Genomic DNA, 16,430 nt, shown 5'->3' with positions numbered 1-16,430 from the left:
GCAGTTATTTCGAATTTCAGGATTGTTAAAACTCTGTTTTTGAAAAGTAGCTCTGTTGTGAAAAGTAGCTGTTGTGTGCAGGTCTTTGTCACGCAGGATACCAGGGCAGAAAAGTTAATATGTGCAGAAAAACATTTCTAACTAAAACCAGCCTGCAAAACGTTGGCTCTGTCTGTGTACACTGTAAGTAAAGTAAAACATTGGCTGTGCTGTTTTGCAGATAAGGAGTTGTATGCCTGGATGAAGTGTGTGAAGGGACAGCCTCACGATCACAAGCACCTGATGCCAACCCAGATTATTCCAGGCTCTGGTAAGACCACGTGTCAATGAGCAGAATGTGTTTTTTCCCATGTCCTTCTGTAAAGAGAGGCCAGAGTTGTTTCTTGAAACTTCTGATTTTCCATTTAAAAACCTGGCAGTTGAGTTAAATCATCACAGCAAGGCAGGCGATTCTGGGCAGTTACCAGCAGTGGACACAGAGGATGAGGAGAGTAAGAGAAGTGTGCTGACAGATGTGTGAAGGGGTTTTGGGGACGGGCAGTGAAGAGATTGAGGATCTTTACCAATTAGTACCTTTTCAGAGCAGAGTAAACCAACCAGAATGTACTTAATACCTCTGACCTTGGCTGTTAAAAGAAAATCTCAAAATAATAACATCAAGGAACATTGTGTGGCAACAGATTTCTGGGGATTTGTTTTTCACTGTTGTCTGTCCCATTCACACACACAGAAAAGAAAAGAAAATGTTTTGGTTGGACATCTGATTGAGCAAAATGCAGGAGCTCATGATAATTGAAAAACTAAGCAGTAATCATAAACCCAGCTAGACTCAGACTTCTTTTTTCAACCAAGGAAGTTTCCTGAATCGGTGTAGTTAGGTGTGGTGGTGGTAGTTGTGGTTATTAGCACAATTACTTAGAATTTCTGCAGCATTGATACAGACCAGAAAACAGAAAAGTCAAATGTGCCCTTAAACTTACAAAGTAAATTCCCAGGTTATTTTAAGCCGAAAATACAGAGCCAGTCATTATTTTATGGATTGTTACATGTTAGTTCAGGTAGAAATGAAGGTTGGTTGGATTCCATAACAAATTCAGATTGTGATATTCCTCACAACAGGTTCCAGACTGAAACTGGTTTTAATTTTACATTGCGAAGTGAACCACTTGTCTGGAAACAGCACAGTGAAAGCTGCCTACGTAACCTCAGTGGTGTTCTCCTGTGCATATCCATTACCAAGCAGCCTCATTTACATGGTCACATACTAAATTTTTGTCAAGATGTGGCTCACTTGGTCTGCAGTTGATGGTTTTATTAAATGGAGCAGTGATGCATCCATTGAACAATGAGAAGTAAATAATGAATGACTGGCTTGTCTGGTGTGTGCCATGCAGTGGGAATGCAGAATACAGGTTAGATTATTCAGAAGAGTAGTTTGCAATTAATTAAAAATCTGTCTTTCTGCATGAGCTTTAAAATAAACTGGGCAGTCATTTTAGAGTAGTTTTGAGTGTTAAATTTAGGATTTCTAAGAGTTTAAATTATAAAAATACTTGGAGATAGCATTTTAGCATCACAGTGTGTGTATTGTGAAGAGGGTCACAAAATGATTGACAGCTGCTGATGGTTTTCTTCTTAATTGTCTTCTAGTTTTGACAGATCTTTTAGATGCTATGCACAACATTAGAGAAAAATTTGAAATTAAATCCCATTGTCAGTGCACCAGCAAGCAGAGCATGCAAGCTGGCAAGCTCCCTGCAATGAATGGTGTGTCTCAGGTGAGTCTAAAATGTGTGTGTATATTGCAGCTTGTTCAAGTGTTCTGATTCCTGTGGATTTCTGTATTTGAATAGTGCCAGCTGCATTTTAATTTGCATATGTGACGGTTAAGTGCTAGCCATGTCTTTGAAATACATTAGAGCAAAGCTATGTAGTTAAAACCAAATTTGTTCTTTACAGGTTTTGCAGAATGTCCTTAACCACAGTAATAAAATTTCTCTGTGCATGCCTGAGTCTCAACAGCAGAACACTCCTCAAAAGTCCGAGACAAATGGTAACACGAGCCCAAGGAGCGATGTAAGCACAGATAGCAAGTTAACACCACCCGAATCCCAGTCCCCCCTGCACTGGTTGGCTGACCTTGCAGAGCAAAAAGCCAGAGAAGAAAAGAAAGGTACGTGTTTGAAGTTGTCATATCTTGTCAATGACTCTGGGGGCACCACTGGTAACATAATTGAATTAATTAGGAAAAAATAACACCGTTTTCTGTTACAAAAAGAAAAGACGATGATCTTTTCCTCATTAATTTTAACCTTGAAACTGCACTGCTTTTTCATGGTGGCATCTGAATCCCCAAAGAGCCACTGTGGAATGCACAGGTGATGTGGGAGCATTTCCACATGGATGTGGGAGCATTTCCAGCTGCAGCATCTCCCATTTGGGTCAGGTGCTCACTCAGCTGGATGTCTGAGGTGCTGAGGAAGGCCTTTTCTTGGTCACCCTGTTTGACTGCATTTTCAGGAATCTGGTTCATCCCCTGGTGTGTTTTCAGGCGGATAAAGCACTGTTGCTGCACAGTCTGTTACCAGCAGTGTGAAATGCAGGACAGTGGTGCTGTTCCTGTGTCTGCATCGTGATACAACAGTGTAAACTTCCAATGATTATTTTTGTTTTAGAGAACAAAGAGTGTCCTTCTGGAAAACATTCAAAGGAAGAGAAAGACCAGGATAATTTGGAGTCCCAGAACTGTAAAAACTCCCCTCCTGCATCCCAGAACAATGAGCAGGGCTCAACCTTACGAGACTTACTAACTACAACAGCAGGCAAACTGCGTCTGGGTTCCACCGACGCTGGCATTGCTTTTGCTCCGGTTTACTCTACAGGAACAGCAGTAAGTGTTTACAAGTCACACAGTTTTTCTATCAGGATTTGAAAGTCTGTATCATTTGTGTTAGCACGTTGTCTGATGGCTGTAAACTTCATATGAAAACTTCATACGTACACACACATACACACATTAACGTTTTATTTATTTTTATAAATGGTCATAATTGATACAACATCTGAAATGTTATTCTACTGCAGAAGGAATTGCACTAGCTTTACTTGCTTTTATGTTGTTTGAGCACACATTTGTTTATTTTCTGACAGAGTGGCAAGAGTGGAAGGACTATGCCAAACATCCTCGATGACATAATTGCTTCAGTAGTAGAAAACAAGATTCCACCAAATAGAGCACTAAAGATAAATGTAAAATCTGAAATAAAAGATGAGCCAAAGGATGATGATAAATGTGTTCAGGATGACTGCAGTAAACGGTACAGCGATATTCAGTATTCGTGGATCTGTGATAAGCATGTTCTGTGGCTCAGAGACCATAAAAACAGCAACAACTGGAAGCTCTTCAAAGAGTGCTGGAAACAAGGCAGGGTGGGTATTGAGGCGTTCGTTGTGTGGAGTGACCTCGGTGTGAACCCTGGGGAGCTGTGCTGAGGGACAGAAATGCCTGACTCTGTGTGCGAAGCTGTATTGTTAACAGTGGGCAAAAGCCTGTCAGGGATAGCCCACAGGTGAACTTGTGTAGTTAAACTTCAGTTACTTGCTCATGGTCAATCAGAAATTCCTGTCATGGAGTTTGAGATTCCAAAAAGAGGTGTGTGACACCTTTGGGAATGGGTGCTGCTGGAGAAAATGTTAACAGCTCAGTAGGGCTAGGGCCTTCAGTGTGTGTTTTGGGTGCATTTGTACTTGGGAAAGGATAAGTAATGATTTTTTTTTTAATTATTATTATTTTATTTTACTTTTTACAGCCTGTTTTGGTGTCCGGTATGCATAAGAAAATGAACTTCAGCCTGTGGAAAGCTGAGTCCATTAGCCTGGATTTTGGAAACCAGCAAGCTGATATCTTGAATTGCAAAGACAGTATCATTTCAAACACCAATGTCAAGGAGTTCTGGGATGGTTTTGAAGATGTTTCAAGTATGTTACTGTGAATGTATTATTCTGTTGATTCTGAACATGATCAGTGCTAGAAACTGCAGTTAAATATAATCTTTATGGATCTTGAGGCTTTGAAGAAACTTTAAAATGAAAGTTGTAGATAATATGTTTCCAGAGAACATGATGGAAACTGGCATTTTGTATGTTTGCAGAATGAAAGATGCACTATTACAGTTAGGTCCGACTAGGAAATCAAACAAATGTCATTGTCCCTTAGCTAGTTGAGTTTCATTTGTATCATTCTTGAGTTCTGAAATAATTTATCTGCTGTTTCATGCATGAAATTCTGATTATTGGTATGTTAAGAGTTCAGTTCTATGTTTTGGTCGAATAAAGTAAAACATCTACAGTGTATTAGTTCTTAGTAATTTCTGTGTTACTTGCAGAACGGCAGAAAGTAAAAAATGGGGAAACAGCTCTGCTAAAACTGAAAGACTGGCCTTCTGGTGAAGATTTCAAGGCCATGATGCCAGCAAGGTATTTTGAGTTTAATATCAGATGTTCTTAAGTCAGTCCCTATGCTGGGTTTTTCTCTCTCTGTGTAATGACACAAATTCAATTACATTCTTCTTTCTTTTCTCCTTCAGATACGAGGACTTACTAAAAAGTTTACCCTTGCCTGAATACTGTAGTCCAGAAGGAAAACTAAACTTGGCTTCTCATCTGCCAGGATTTTTTGTCCGTCCAGACTTGGGACCCAGACTATGCAGTGCATATGGTGAGTGTGCCCTAAAGTGCAGCAGTTACCTCTCCCCTTAAACTTGTAGAAGGTCACACTATAATGCTTGATAGAAACTGAGCTTCCTTGAAGGCTGAGCCAACTCAGTGTAGGAGAAAGATGGACTGACTGGAATATTAACAGCACAGGCATGAGAGTTTAGTTGCTTCTGCATTTCTTTCTGTCTTTTCTTGTGCTGTTATAGCCTTTGGAAGCATATAAATGTTTATGTGCTTCTACACAGAGATACATCCTGTCTTTAGTAGTGCTGTATGACACAATACTTCATGAGATGTTACTGTCCTTGTAATTCTGACCATAAATAAGTCTCAGCATATTTCTCATAGTTTGTTTAGTGTGCTAAACACTCAAAAACCTATTCAGAAAAGGTTGTTTCCCTCAGACATTTTCTGTCTGCTCCTTTTCCAAAGAATTTTGTTCAGTTCTGTTTTACAGATTGCTGCATTAGGACAAGAAATGAGTGGTAATTTGTATTTGTTCATTGTACATGTATTCTACCCTGAGCACCCTGAAAGGCTGAGGAGGAATGGAACACAATGGTCAGGAAGTGTCTCCCTCTGTTCTGCTGAAACGTGTTTTGTTCTGACACAAATGCTATGGAGAGACAGTTACCTGGGTGTCTGTTAACAAGTAACATTTTCTTGTTTAGCAGGTGAACCAAAAGCACGTTTGTAGTTTGTGTATCTCAGGGACACTCATGTGCTTTCAGAAGTGTCTTCTCAGTTGTTGCACATTTCTATTTGAAGGTGAATATGCAACGCAACAGATCTTAATTTTGTCTTGTACTGCAGGCGTGGCTGCTACTAAAGACCATGATATAGGAACCACAAATCTCCATATTGAAGTGTCTGATGTCGTGAACATCCTTGTTTATGTTGGCATAGCAAAAGGAAATGGAGTACTTTCCAAATCAGGTAAAGGGAAGCTCACTCACTGTACCAGGTGTAGATGGACTGAATGTTCTGCTGATTCCAAAACTGACACCATTCTTCTGAAGGGGATGGAGGATACCCATAAGTACTTGCTTAAACCTGGGAGGTTCTTTGTTTCAAGCGTTTGCACATGTATTAGTTCTGCATAAATACACTGTAGCTCGTGAATTATGAAATGGTGTTTCAGCCTCTTTTGACTTTTTTTTTGCCTTTCCCTGTAACTGATGCACCATTCCTGTGCTGGGACTGGCACATCTAATGAAAGTGCAGGATGAAGGATTTCCTCTCGCAGCTCTGGTGGTTCTAACAATTATGTCAGGATGATGTATTTGCCAGACCTTCTGTTTATTCTGCTCCTTCTGGGTGCACTGTGTTCACTCTATTGAATTTGGACTGTAATGTAATTTTTCAGCACTGGAGAGCTTAAATTGCTGTTTGTTAGTCAGCTCTACTATGAGGTTTATTGGTTATGTGAAAAAGTCTTTAAATCACTGAAATAGTTTTGTTTCTTCCTCTTTTTCTTTTGTCCTCTTATTCCACAATCAGCAAATGTAGATTTTGGGTGTGACTAATACAGCTGCGGTAAAGTTTGTCTTTTATTAGCTTTGTTTTCACTTGGGTATGCACTGAGTTAATAGCAGCAAACTTGAGCATCCTGGGAGAGCTCTGCCTGCTAGAATAGCATGCTAAACATTGCTTGTGCTGACTGTAGGAAAACACCTTTTTCATCTTTTAATGTTTTGGTACCAGCCTGCTTGTTTATTTCAGGTAGGAGATTGTGTTCCATCAAATTCAAGAAATGTGGAAGAGTTTAAAAATTAACTATTTTTAAGGTATCCGTGGCATCCTTGTTCTAGTACCTAATTACAAACACTGAGCACAGAGATCATCTGGGGGCTTCTGTTGTATTCAGCAGACTTTTATTCTGCTCAGTCTCACACAGGAAATTTGAAAAGAAGGTGTTTGGTTTCAAAGTTTTCCCTCTGTCTCACACTTAAAGAATATTTTTGTTGAATCTTAGGAGTTTTGAAGAAGTTGGAGGAGGAAGATTTGGATGACCTTTTAAGGAAGCGGTTGAAGGATTCAAGTGAATTACCTGGTGCTTTGTGGCACATTTATGCTGGCAAAGATGCTGACAAGATAAGAGAGTTTCTGCAAAAGGTTAGATTCATTACACATGATTTATAAATGAACCAAGTAATTAGTAAATCAAAGGGGGCTGGCAGAAACTACCAACTCCACCTGAGTGCAAGGGAAGGGAGGGAAGTAAAATTACTTCTTTATAGCACCTAAAATAAATTATAATTGACCTGCTACATCATCAACAAATAGAATACATGGCATGATACATATTCACTTCATAAGAGTTACAGGTGGCCTGCAAACCCTGAAGGCTCAGGAGGGCATGGAAATTATTCTTGTCCTTCTCTAATACCAAGGATAATCCGTAGGATGATGTTTTTCTCTCACCGATCCATTCTTGCATTATCAGCTGCTGGATTTTTGGTGAGTTGTCCCATGCCAAAACCCTGACCTTGTCATCCAGCAGCCACTGATGTTCCTCAGGACTCTGTTAGGTCACTTAGCTCAAAGAACTTGCCTTGGCTCTTAGTGAAGGGGGAAGCACTGGGATAACTTATCCAAGGGCAGCAAACTTATTCCTTAGCTACGGTGTAGCCTGTGGTGCAACAAGTTAGAGCCACATCAGAACCTTTCAGATCATTCCATAGGATGGATATCCAGGGATACCATGTTGGAAGCAGTTTTCTGTGCCCTGTCTTCAGCATGTTTTGATGTTCTAGGAGACAGCCTGGCTGGATGACATAGAAATACCAAAATATCACTGAAGTGGTTGCTCAAGGAAAAGAAATCTTTTCTCTCTTCTACTGTGGGAAGAAATCAGATGAGTTTTAACTGGCTGAACCAAAGGGGTCCATAAACAGGCTGGAGGCCAAAGGCTCTACTGCCAGCAGGGAAAGCCTAAGAGCTCTAGCAGTGAAGATTCTTTTGGACAATAAAGCAGTGTTTCTGTACCAGGGCAGCTGTCCTCTGGTGACTCAGACATTTGCTCTTTGGCAAGCTGAACTGGGGGGGAAAATGAGCACTAGGAAATAAAACACAGCTGATTCCAGGAGATTATGAATTATACAGCAAGACTTCTCTGTTCATTCAAAAAGTAGATGCTCATAAATTAGATTGTGGCTCTTCAGTTTGAAAAAGAATTGTGAACAAAAGCACAACTGCAAGGGAACAGGTGGACAATGAGGAGTATTCAGCGTTTCCTGTCTCAGAGCAGTCAGGGGATATTGTGAAACTCTTTGAGCAGCAGGTTTGAAACAGAAGCACTTAGGATGCTGTGTAATGAAGGTCATCATTTGCTACCATGGCTTGCCCTGGTATCCAAAATGAGTCGTGTACTGGAGTGTATTTTGGAGTGGTGGTATTTTGGAAGTACTGAATGGGAGATTAATTGATGGGTAAACGCTGGGACCATTTGCTTGCTGATAAGAGATAAAATCTCACTATCTTGTTACAGTTATCCCCCTACAGGAGAAGGGGGATAATACTGAAGAACAGCTTCAAGCTCTGCATCACATAATTAAGTATATTTAATATCAATATAAGTAAAAATCTATGTTTTTAATGAGATAATTTTCATGATAGGTGGATCAGAGTCAATAGAATTGATTTAGTAGCAGTAATAGTTGTTCCCCTATGGCTCACGTGGTGAGAAATGGGTGTGCAGTTTGGTTTACCAATGTCAGGAAGTATTTTATATGTCCATCATTTTTTCTGAATACTTCATGGGATGGTAGGAAAATAACTTTTTATCCCAGTGTGATTGGGGTGCGAAGGGGACCTCTTGATGGCCCTCTGTCCAGCCCTGTGCTCCAGCAGAGTCACCTGGAGCAGGTTTCCCAGGACTGTAGGACCCTTGGGTTTTTATGTGCTGCTTTTTTCCTGAGCTGGGGTTGTGGTGGTGCTTGCCTGTGTCAAAACTGAAGGTTGTAAGTCTGAGGAATTGGCAGCACAGGAACTCCTGAGGTCAGATATTATTTTCTGGATGAAAGAAGTCACACAGAGACTGTCTGGCTCATTAGTAGATTATTGTGCAGAGTTCTTTACAGCTCTGCATTTTGGAGTGGGAGTGCTGCAGATGTCTTTGGTTCAGTGGGACTTCACAGTTCCTTTGAGGTTGTTTTGAATCCCTGACTAGAGTTTGTTTGGATATTGGGAACGCAGTAACGTTACTGGCAAGTTAGATATATTTTCAGTTTATCAGCAAAAGGTTTGGTTATTTTGGAAGTGACTTGGGATCTGTTCTGTACTTTCAGATAGCAAAGGAGCAAGGCTTAGAAGTTTTACCCGAGCACGATCCAATACGTGATCAGAGCTGGTATGTGAACAGAAAACTTCGCCAAAGACTTTTCGAAGAATATGGAGTGAAAACCTGTACGGTTATTCAGTTCCTTGGAGATGCTATTATTCTACCAGCAGGAGCACTTCATCAGGTAATGTACCTCAGCTTAAAGACACGCAAGATTAAATAGCATAAATGCAGTAAAATGACTTTTTTCCAAAGACATAGGTACATCTGTATGCAAGTAGATTTTATTTTCTTATTAGTGGCTGTTAGTATATAGGAATGTAAAATAAAGTTACATCTAGTGGGGTAACTGATTAGCCAGTGCTAATGTACAGCAACTTGAATGCCTTAAATATTAGTTCCTTTTTTTGCTTTAGAATTACAAATGAACAGACTATTATTAACCACTGTTTTCCACTTTTCATTTCCTTAGCAGATTTCTAAACAAACTGGGGTTAGTTATGGCAAAGTCAGGTTAGTAATTTTTTTCTTCTAAGCCAAAAGTTGACCTCACCCAGGAGAGGCAGGGAGAGCAACTCGAGCAGGTAAAAACCAGCTGGATGTCACTGTTTTTCTCTTCAGCCACAGGAGAATTGTAGTGGGTGTTCTGGTGTTTCTGTAACAAGGGTTTTGGTTGTTTTCCCATGCCTCACTGTTTATTTTTACACGAAAGGTACATTAGTCACCTGGAGTCATCATTGTCCCTTCTTGCTATCAGAAAGAATGATACTGCCTTTGCAGCAGCTGAGCTGATTTAATCCTTAGTTATATAAGGAAAAGTACTGCCAGTTGGGGCAGTTCTGGAGAAACAGGATGAATTTGTGTCAGTCAGCTTCAGTCATCTCCTGGCACTGCCTTTTGTTTGGCCTTTTTTTTTTCCCTCCCAGTCTGTGAACTGCTGCTCCTTGGTGAAAAGAGGAAGAAAGCACAATTGTTTTGGGACCGTTATAGATTTATTTCTTTCTTCGCTCCATTAACCTTTTCCTGCTACAGCAGGAAATGGAGCCGCCTTCTTGCTGTGTCACCAGCTGCCAGGCAGCACTAATGAGGGAGCTGACTGTCCAGGAATGAGGAGCACGCCCACCCTGCACTTGGGGTTGTAAACCATCATGCTATTAAACATTTATCATTGATCTCCATGCGGGTTCAAGCGAGGCCAGGCCTTTCTGGGGAAGATGCTATTTGGTTTCTGATGTGCAGATCAGCTTCCAGCCGCTGGCAGGGAGGAAGCAATAGCTTGCCATGTCACCGTGGCCAGGGCAGTGGGACTTCTTCCTCTGTGAAAAACTCCCTGGGTTGTGGTGATGACAGCTGCTCTGTCCCTGCTCTCTCTGCTGGCTCTGTCAGTTCTGGGGCATTGGAAACAACAGGTACCTTACCCAGACCATACTCCTCATCATTCCAGTGGGGTTTTGGGTGGGTTTAATGTGGTGGTACGTAGCTCTGGATAGTCTGCTGGGATTTGTTTTCTGGCAAAGAAAAAAAACACCCAAAGAGCCCCAAACAAACCCAGGTGACCCAAATCTGGAGTTGTTGTAGGTTACCTTTCCCTGTACCTTATCTCCAGGGCTTGATGTTACTTCACAAAGGTGAAAGAATGTCTGACATTGCTGTTGTTCTTGGCTCCTGTTGGGCTAAAGCAGCTGGGGCTCCCAGAGTCATGTATTACATCCTCCTGTAACCTTACTCTGATCTCTGGAAACAAGGGAGAGATGTCCCAGATATGAGAGTGAAAAGGAAACCCACAGAAAATAACAAATGTACTGGGAAATTTGCTTTATATAGCATGTGACATTATATAAAGGGTTGCAGAATATAAAACATGAAGTAGTGAGACTGTTCCAGGCTTCACTGCAGTTCATACGTTTAAGGACCAAAAATAAGATCACTCTTATCTCCTTGCCTTTAAACTCCAGATTGCTTTTGAAGTGGTAATGTTCTAGCTTCTGGCACCAAGGAGTTAATAAAGTGGTGTTTTTAAACCTTAGTGGGTGAAGCTGAGAACCTTTTCATCTTCTGTAAGTTCCTGTGAATCTGCCACGTAGGAGGAAATGAAAGCATCGTGTTCTTTCATGTATGTGTGCACAGTGCTCTCTCTACATAGAGGTGCATAAATACTGACCTTAGGGATCAGCACCAGCACTTCAGAGATACAAAGCACATTTAAACACTGAAAAATAAGTCTGCACAAGAATACATACCACGTTGAGTTTACACATTAAGTGTTTCAGATTTACATGTGCATCATGAGTCTTTAATTATTAAAACTGGGTGAGAGTTGATACTAAATTTGGTGGTAAATTAACATTTTTATTTTTGTTTGCTCATCAGTAATGTTGTGGAGCAGAGGAAATCAGGCTGAGGCTGGAGTTAGGGAGCCTGGGTGCCTGTGGTCACTGCATGGTGTAGTTCAGACACTTCCATCCTGGAGCCAGTTAAGATTGTTGGCACACTACTGCTTCTGGTGTGCTGGTCTAGAGTTTTACTGTTCTAACACGGAGGAGCTTGTGTGTTTTCTTCTGTATATCCTTTTTTTCCCCCTCCCAGGTTCTGTGGATTCATGTCTAGCTTTTAAAGTAACTTATTCTTAACATTTTATGGTAGCATAAAGCATTCTTGTTGCTTCCCAGGTTTCTCCTCTCCCAGTGTCCTTGCAGGCAGCAGTCACATCCCCCTGGTGATCACTGCAGTAGGCAAAGTCAGGCTGTTCCCGGGGTGGGGGTGGGAGGCAGAGCCTCTCCTGTGAGCTGTGACGGGCAGGGCAGCCTTGTCAGTGCCTCTTGTGGAGGGAATTGCTCTCTCGGGAGGGGAAGCCAGAAATAGGTACAGCCTTGCACTGGTCACCTCTGCAGATGCTTCCCTGGATGCAGCGTGAGGGATGTGCTGTGGGATCACACTGTGTCCTTCCTTCTCGGCTGTGTGAGTCGGGAGCTCAGCAGTGTCCCTGCCTTGCTGATATCTGGGCCTTGTTCGCTCTGTGGGACTTGGAACAGGGAGCCCTGAGCTCTCCTTGGAACTTCCCCAGCTAAAAAAGGAATGTTGTGCTGTCCTGAATGAGTCACTCTTTCTGCTGCTCCTCTGTGGGTCACGCTGCATCACAGGCATCTCTAGGGATGCCCTGCCTGCTTTTAACTTGGTGGCTCCAAATTTGTAAAATGTTTTGACGATAAATTAAAAGCTGAAGGTACTGGAGTCAGTGATTGAAATGTGGTGTTGAGGCTCCCTGCAAAACTCGTTCATAGAGGAACAGGTTATTATAATGTTGGGGTTTATAGTGGTATTATCTTGATTTAACAGCAGGATTATATATTGTAAAATTACATGCTGGAGGTAATGTGACATCCTGGCGATGTTCCGATAAGGGTGTGGGATAAAGGTCTGGGTGTGGTGAGTGCAGAGCTCCCAGAGCTGAGCCTTGAAGGAAATGGCTGATCCTGTGGCTGTGAGGACAGGTGGGTGGCCCCTTTCCTCCCTGCCCAGTCACCTTTCCCTGTCCCAGCCCAGGTCTGAGGTTTTTCCAATGCTCCACCCATCTCCTGGCCCTGCTGGAAAACCTCTGCTGTGCGTGGGCTGGGTGTGAAGCTGTTGGCAGTTCAGCTGGAAGTGGCACAGGCGTGGGAGTGCTGCACTCCTCACCCCGCAAACCCTGGGGGGATCCTCGCTGAAGGTTTTTATTTGTGTGTGTCACTGTATCAGCTTGTGCTATAAATATTATAAATAGAACTACCTGTGGGCTGCCAGGGGGGTATTCCCATGGTATGATCTGTCCTCCCCACAGGCTTTTCACAGGGATAAGACAGGCCCTGGAAGGGAAGGAGGCTTAAGGCATAGCAGAATGAAAGGTCTGAGGGAAACATTCCCTATTCTGCCATGGAGGGAGAGGGAGTTGGTGAAACCTTGTCTTGGTGAGGAGAAAGTGAATGAGTCCTGTGGGATTTGCATGGGCTGGCAGGGAAAACAAGGGCAGGTAGAGACTTGAAAGAGGTGAGAAGTCTGTGAGGGAGGAGAGGGGGCTGGAGCCAGGCAGAGAAATTTCAGCCCAGGCTCTAGGAAATTCCCTGAGCAGGGAGAGCCTCATGATGGCACTTGTGCAGCTGCTGTCTTGCTCCTGGCTTCCTGCCGCTCGCAAACTGTGGCATCAACAAACCCTCCTCGAATCTGGAATGACTTCTGTTGTGATTCACTCTCAGGAGGGACCAGCACTGCTTTGTCCTTGATGATGGGGCTGCAGAAACCCTGCGTGCAACACAAGTGCTGAGCTGGAGTTACCACTGGGAGTTCAGCTGTAGAGAGAGGGCTGAGCTGCCCACACTGGGCAGTGGTTTTGAAGAAGAGAATAATTTTTAAATGAAGTCCTGTGCAGGCCCCAGGGGTTTCTTTGAATGTCAGGTACCATAATGGAAATTTTAGAGTATGCATTTAAAACTTCTAGATTTTGCTAGGTTCGACCTTAAACTGTACAGATCTCTGTCAGCCCTGAGCAGGGTGGGACTGGGTGTTGCTGGGATGTCAGCAGAGCTGCCTCTCCAGCCCCTAGGCTTTGGGAATTGCACAGAATTGCACAACTCTGAGGAACTGTTGGAGTTCGGGGAAGTGAGGGTTTTGACATGCTGAATTACAAATTGCAGTGTAATTTGTAAGGGTTTAGGGGTGAAAATCCGATACTGAATGTGTCTGAAGGGAACGAGCAGGAGTTGATAGTCGGGTCACAACCAGGAACTGTTTTCCCTCTCCCTGTCCTCCAGGTAGGACCTGGGTGGCAGGAGATGGTGTCTGTTCCTCAGCAGTTACCTCACACCAATAAGAGGAAAGTGCTTTTTCCCCCCCCCCTTCTCAATCTACCCCTTCCTTTGTTCATGAATTTTTTTTTTCTTTTGAGTGTTCCCACCAGCATTACTTCTCCATGAGTGTGGAAGCTCCCAGAGGAGCTGAGTCCTGCAGGGCAGGGCTTTGGCCGGGTGGGTCTGCAGATCCAGCGCCTGCACCGTGTCTGGAAAGGCTGTGCAGCAGCTGGTGAAAGGGTGGAATAACACATCGGAGTGTTCAAAGTGTGCCTTTTGCCAGAAGCTCTTAGATAAGTCAAATACACTTAATTGTTCTGTATCTGTGAAGCTACCCTTTAGTCTGATAAGGCTGTGGTTAAGGGATGTCAAGGCCCACTCTTTTCTCTGGTCTTTCTGCCAAAGAATAACCCCAAATACTAATTATCAGTCTCTTCTTGTTATTTTGGATAGGTGCAAAATTTTCACAGCTGTGTTCAAGTAACTGAAGACTTTGTGTCTCCAGAACACCTTGTACAGTCATTTCACTTAACGCAGGAGCTGAGGCTGTCGAAGGAAGAAATCAATTACGATGATAAACTGCAGGTAGGAAGCGGAGGCCACTCTGGAAGCAGCTGGGAAGGCAGGGCTGGGAAGGCAGGGCGTGCTGGGGCTCATTGAAATGCCGAGCAGTGCGTGGAGCTACTTCCTCACTGCTGTTCACACAGAATAACAATGAGCAGCAGCTTCAATGCCAGGGCTCTAAACGACTCTCCCTTGAGTTGCTGGTTTTATTTATTTCACATGACATTTTAAAATGTGTAAAAAGCTGTTCCCTTTTGCACAGGCTTGGTGCATCCTTCCTTTTTTTTCATCCACTGTGCTTAGCGCTCAGTCCTAAACTTTGCAGAGTTCCTCAATCACAGACCTTACTAAAATCTGTCTGATGTTCTTGCAGGTTAAAAATATCTTGTACCACGCAGTTAAAGAAATGGTGAGAGCTTTGAAGATCCACGAAGGTGAAATGGAAGATATGGATGAAAACTGAGCGCGTTCTGCTTTTTGGAGTTACCATCAGAGGGAGGTCGTTTCCCCTGGCCTGTGAATGGTATGCACACTAATTTAAGCTTCACAAACCATCAGTGCCAAGAAAAAATAGTCATCATATTTACTTGTTAATGACACTGCGACGGTAGAGCTTCATATCACAGCCACTGTGATTCCGTGTTCCACTTGCAAACAGTTGAGCAGTGTTCTGCTGTCTGTATTATAATGTACATGAAGTTTGTGAAATGTCAAAAATTTAAGATGATGTATTTATTTTTGGAAAAAACCAACAAAATTCTATGCTATATTGTTGATCAAATGTAAATGTGACTTGTACAGTTTGCTAAAATAATTCAGATATTTTTCACTACATTGAGACAGTTACTGTGAGAGTAGGACACAAACACCAGCTACTGCCTGCATTTGGGATCTTGCTGAGTCCGCACAGCAGTCATGTCATAATCTGAAAATTACTGCCAAATAATTGTAAACTTTGTAAAATATAAAGTATATAAAGTAGATATTAAATACAGACACTTCAGTATTTTATTGAAGCTATTCAGTGTACAATTAAACGTTTTCAAAAGGTGTAATTTATTTAAAAATTGTCTCATTTTGGTAAAATTTATGTGAACTTTTAAAGCTTAAATATTAAACTTAATATGCTATGTAAATATATACATATATACATTCAATGATGTATTTTTTTAAAACATTGGCTTGCTTTAATTTGTTAAAAGTGCAAGTGTTACACATGCTTTGTACATTGAAGTTGAAAGGGGTTTTACATTTTCCATTAAAATGACTTTATCAGACATGGTTCTGTCGGTTTTTGTGCCAGTGCAGCTCCGGTGCTGCCCTCTGCGGGCCGGAGCCGGGACTGCGGGCGGAGCCACCTTCCCTTCGGGAATCCGCTCCTGCTTTGTGGAAAGGGGGAAAAGGCGTTTCTGCGGAATAATTATTTTATAACAACGAGGCTTTTTACAGTTCAAGTAATACCACAAAATAATGTTTAAAAAATATATTTGTATCTGGTTTTATTTAATAATGATAAGTATTAGTTGAGCGGAATTCTCGCTCTTGGAGTGAGTTTGAAAAGTTAAAGTGTACTTTGATTTAAGTTATTAAAACTATTGAAACGTTTGGATGGATATCAGATGCTGAGCACAGCCATTGGCCAGCTCCCGATGTGTCTGAAAGGGGATGAAAATTAGCCTGGGTACAGTAATGCGCTTGGATCCTGCTCCCAGTCTGACATCTCACTGGGGTTTGGGTAACCAAAACACCCCAAATGCCATATAAAATTACCCTTAAAAACAGTGAAACACAAAAATAATTTCTCATTGCAGAAGTCTTTAGTTGTCTTGAAAACTTGGAATTTATGTCAAACGGGGTTACTGTTGCTGTGCTTGGCAGTTGATTCTTAACTTTGAACTCAGTTCCATCCAGCATCTCCTCTCTTCTTCCCTACAGCACTGGAGCACTGGCTGGAGGTGCAGGACCTGCCAGTGTACATTTGCTTAATGACAAGTGAACTCTAACGACACAGTCTTTATTTTTCAAGTTCAAGATATGTAAATGAGTGA

The 16,430-nt window shown here is 42.2% G+C and overlaps 1 protein-coding gene across 11 annotated transcripts in view; it reads left to right on the top strand.

The window, feature by feature from the left end:
* JMJD1C (jumonji domain containing 1C) overlaps positions 1-15,659 on the top strand; it is a 156,073-nt gene extending 140,414 nt beyond the window's left edge. For all 11 annotated transcript variants that reach the window (XM_032695473.1, XM_032695467.1, XM_032695472.1 and 8 more), the window contains 13 exons: positions 221-310; positions 1,651-1,778; positions 1,960-2,173; positions 2,676-2,890; positions 3,151-3,429; positions 3,810-3,978; positions 4,386-4,476; positions 4,587-4,717; positions 5,530-5,652; positions 6,692-6,831; positions 9,006-9,182; positions 14,272-14,403; positions 14,756-15,659. In XM_032695473.1, coding sequence (XP_032551364.1) covers positions 221-310; positions 1,651-1,778; positions 1,960-2,173; positions 2,676-2,890; positions 3,151-3,429; positions 3,810-3,978; positions 4,386-4,476; positions 4,587-4,717; positions 5,530-5,652; positions 6,692-6,831; positions 9,006-9,182; positions 14,272-14,403; positions 14,756-14,845 — 1,979 coding nt within the window. In that variant the 3' untranslated portion in view covers positions 14,846-15,659. The remainder of the gene's footprint in view (positions 1-220; positions 311-1,650; positions 1,779-1,959; positions 2,174-2,675; positions 2,891-3,150; positions 3,430-3,809; positions 3,979-4,385; positions 4,477-4,586; positions 4,718-5,529; positions 5,653-6,691; positions 6,832-9,005; positions 9,183-14,271; positions 14,404-14,755) is intronic.
* Positions 15,660-16,430: the final 771 nt, after the last annotated feature.

This window comes from Chiroxiphia lanceolata, chromosome 8 (genome assembly GCF_009829145.1).
Source record: "Chiroxiphia lanceolata isolate bChiLan1 chromosome 8, bChiLan1.pri, whole genome shotgun sequence".
Taxonomy (NCBI): Eukaryota; Metazoa; Chordata; class Aves; order Passeriformes; family Pipridae; genus Chiroxiphia; species Chiroxiphia lanceolata.
This window is presented reverse-complemented; position numbering and strand designations above follow the sequence as displayed.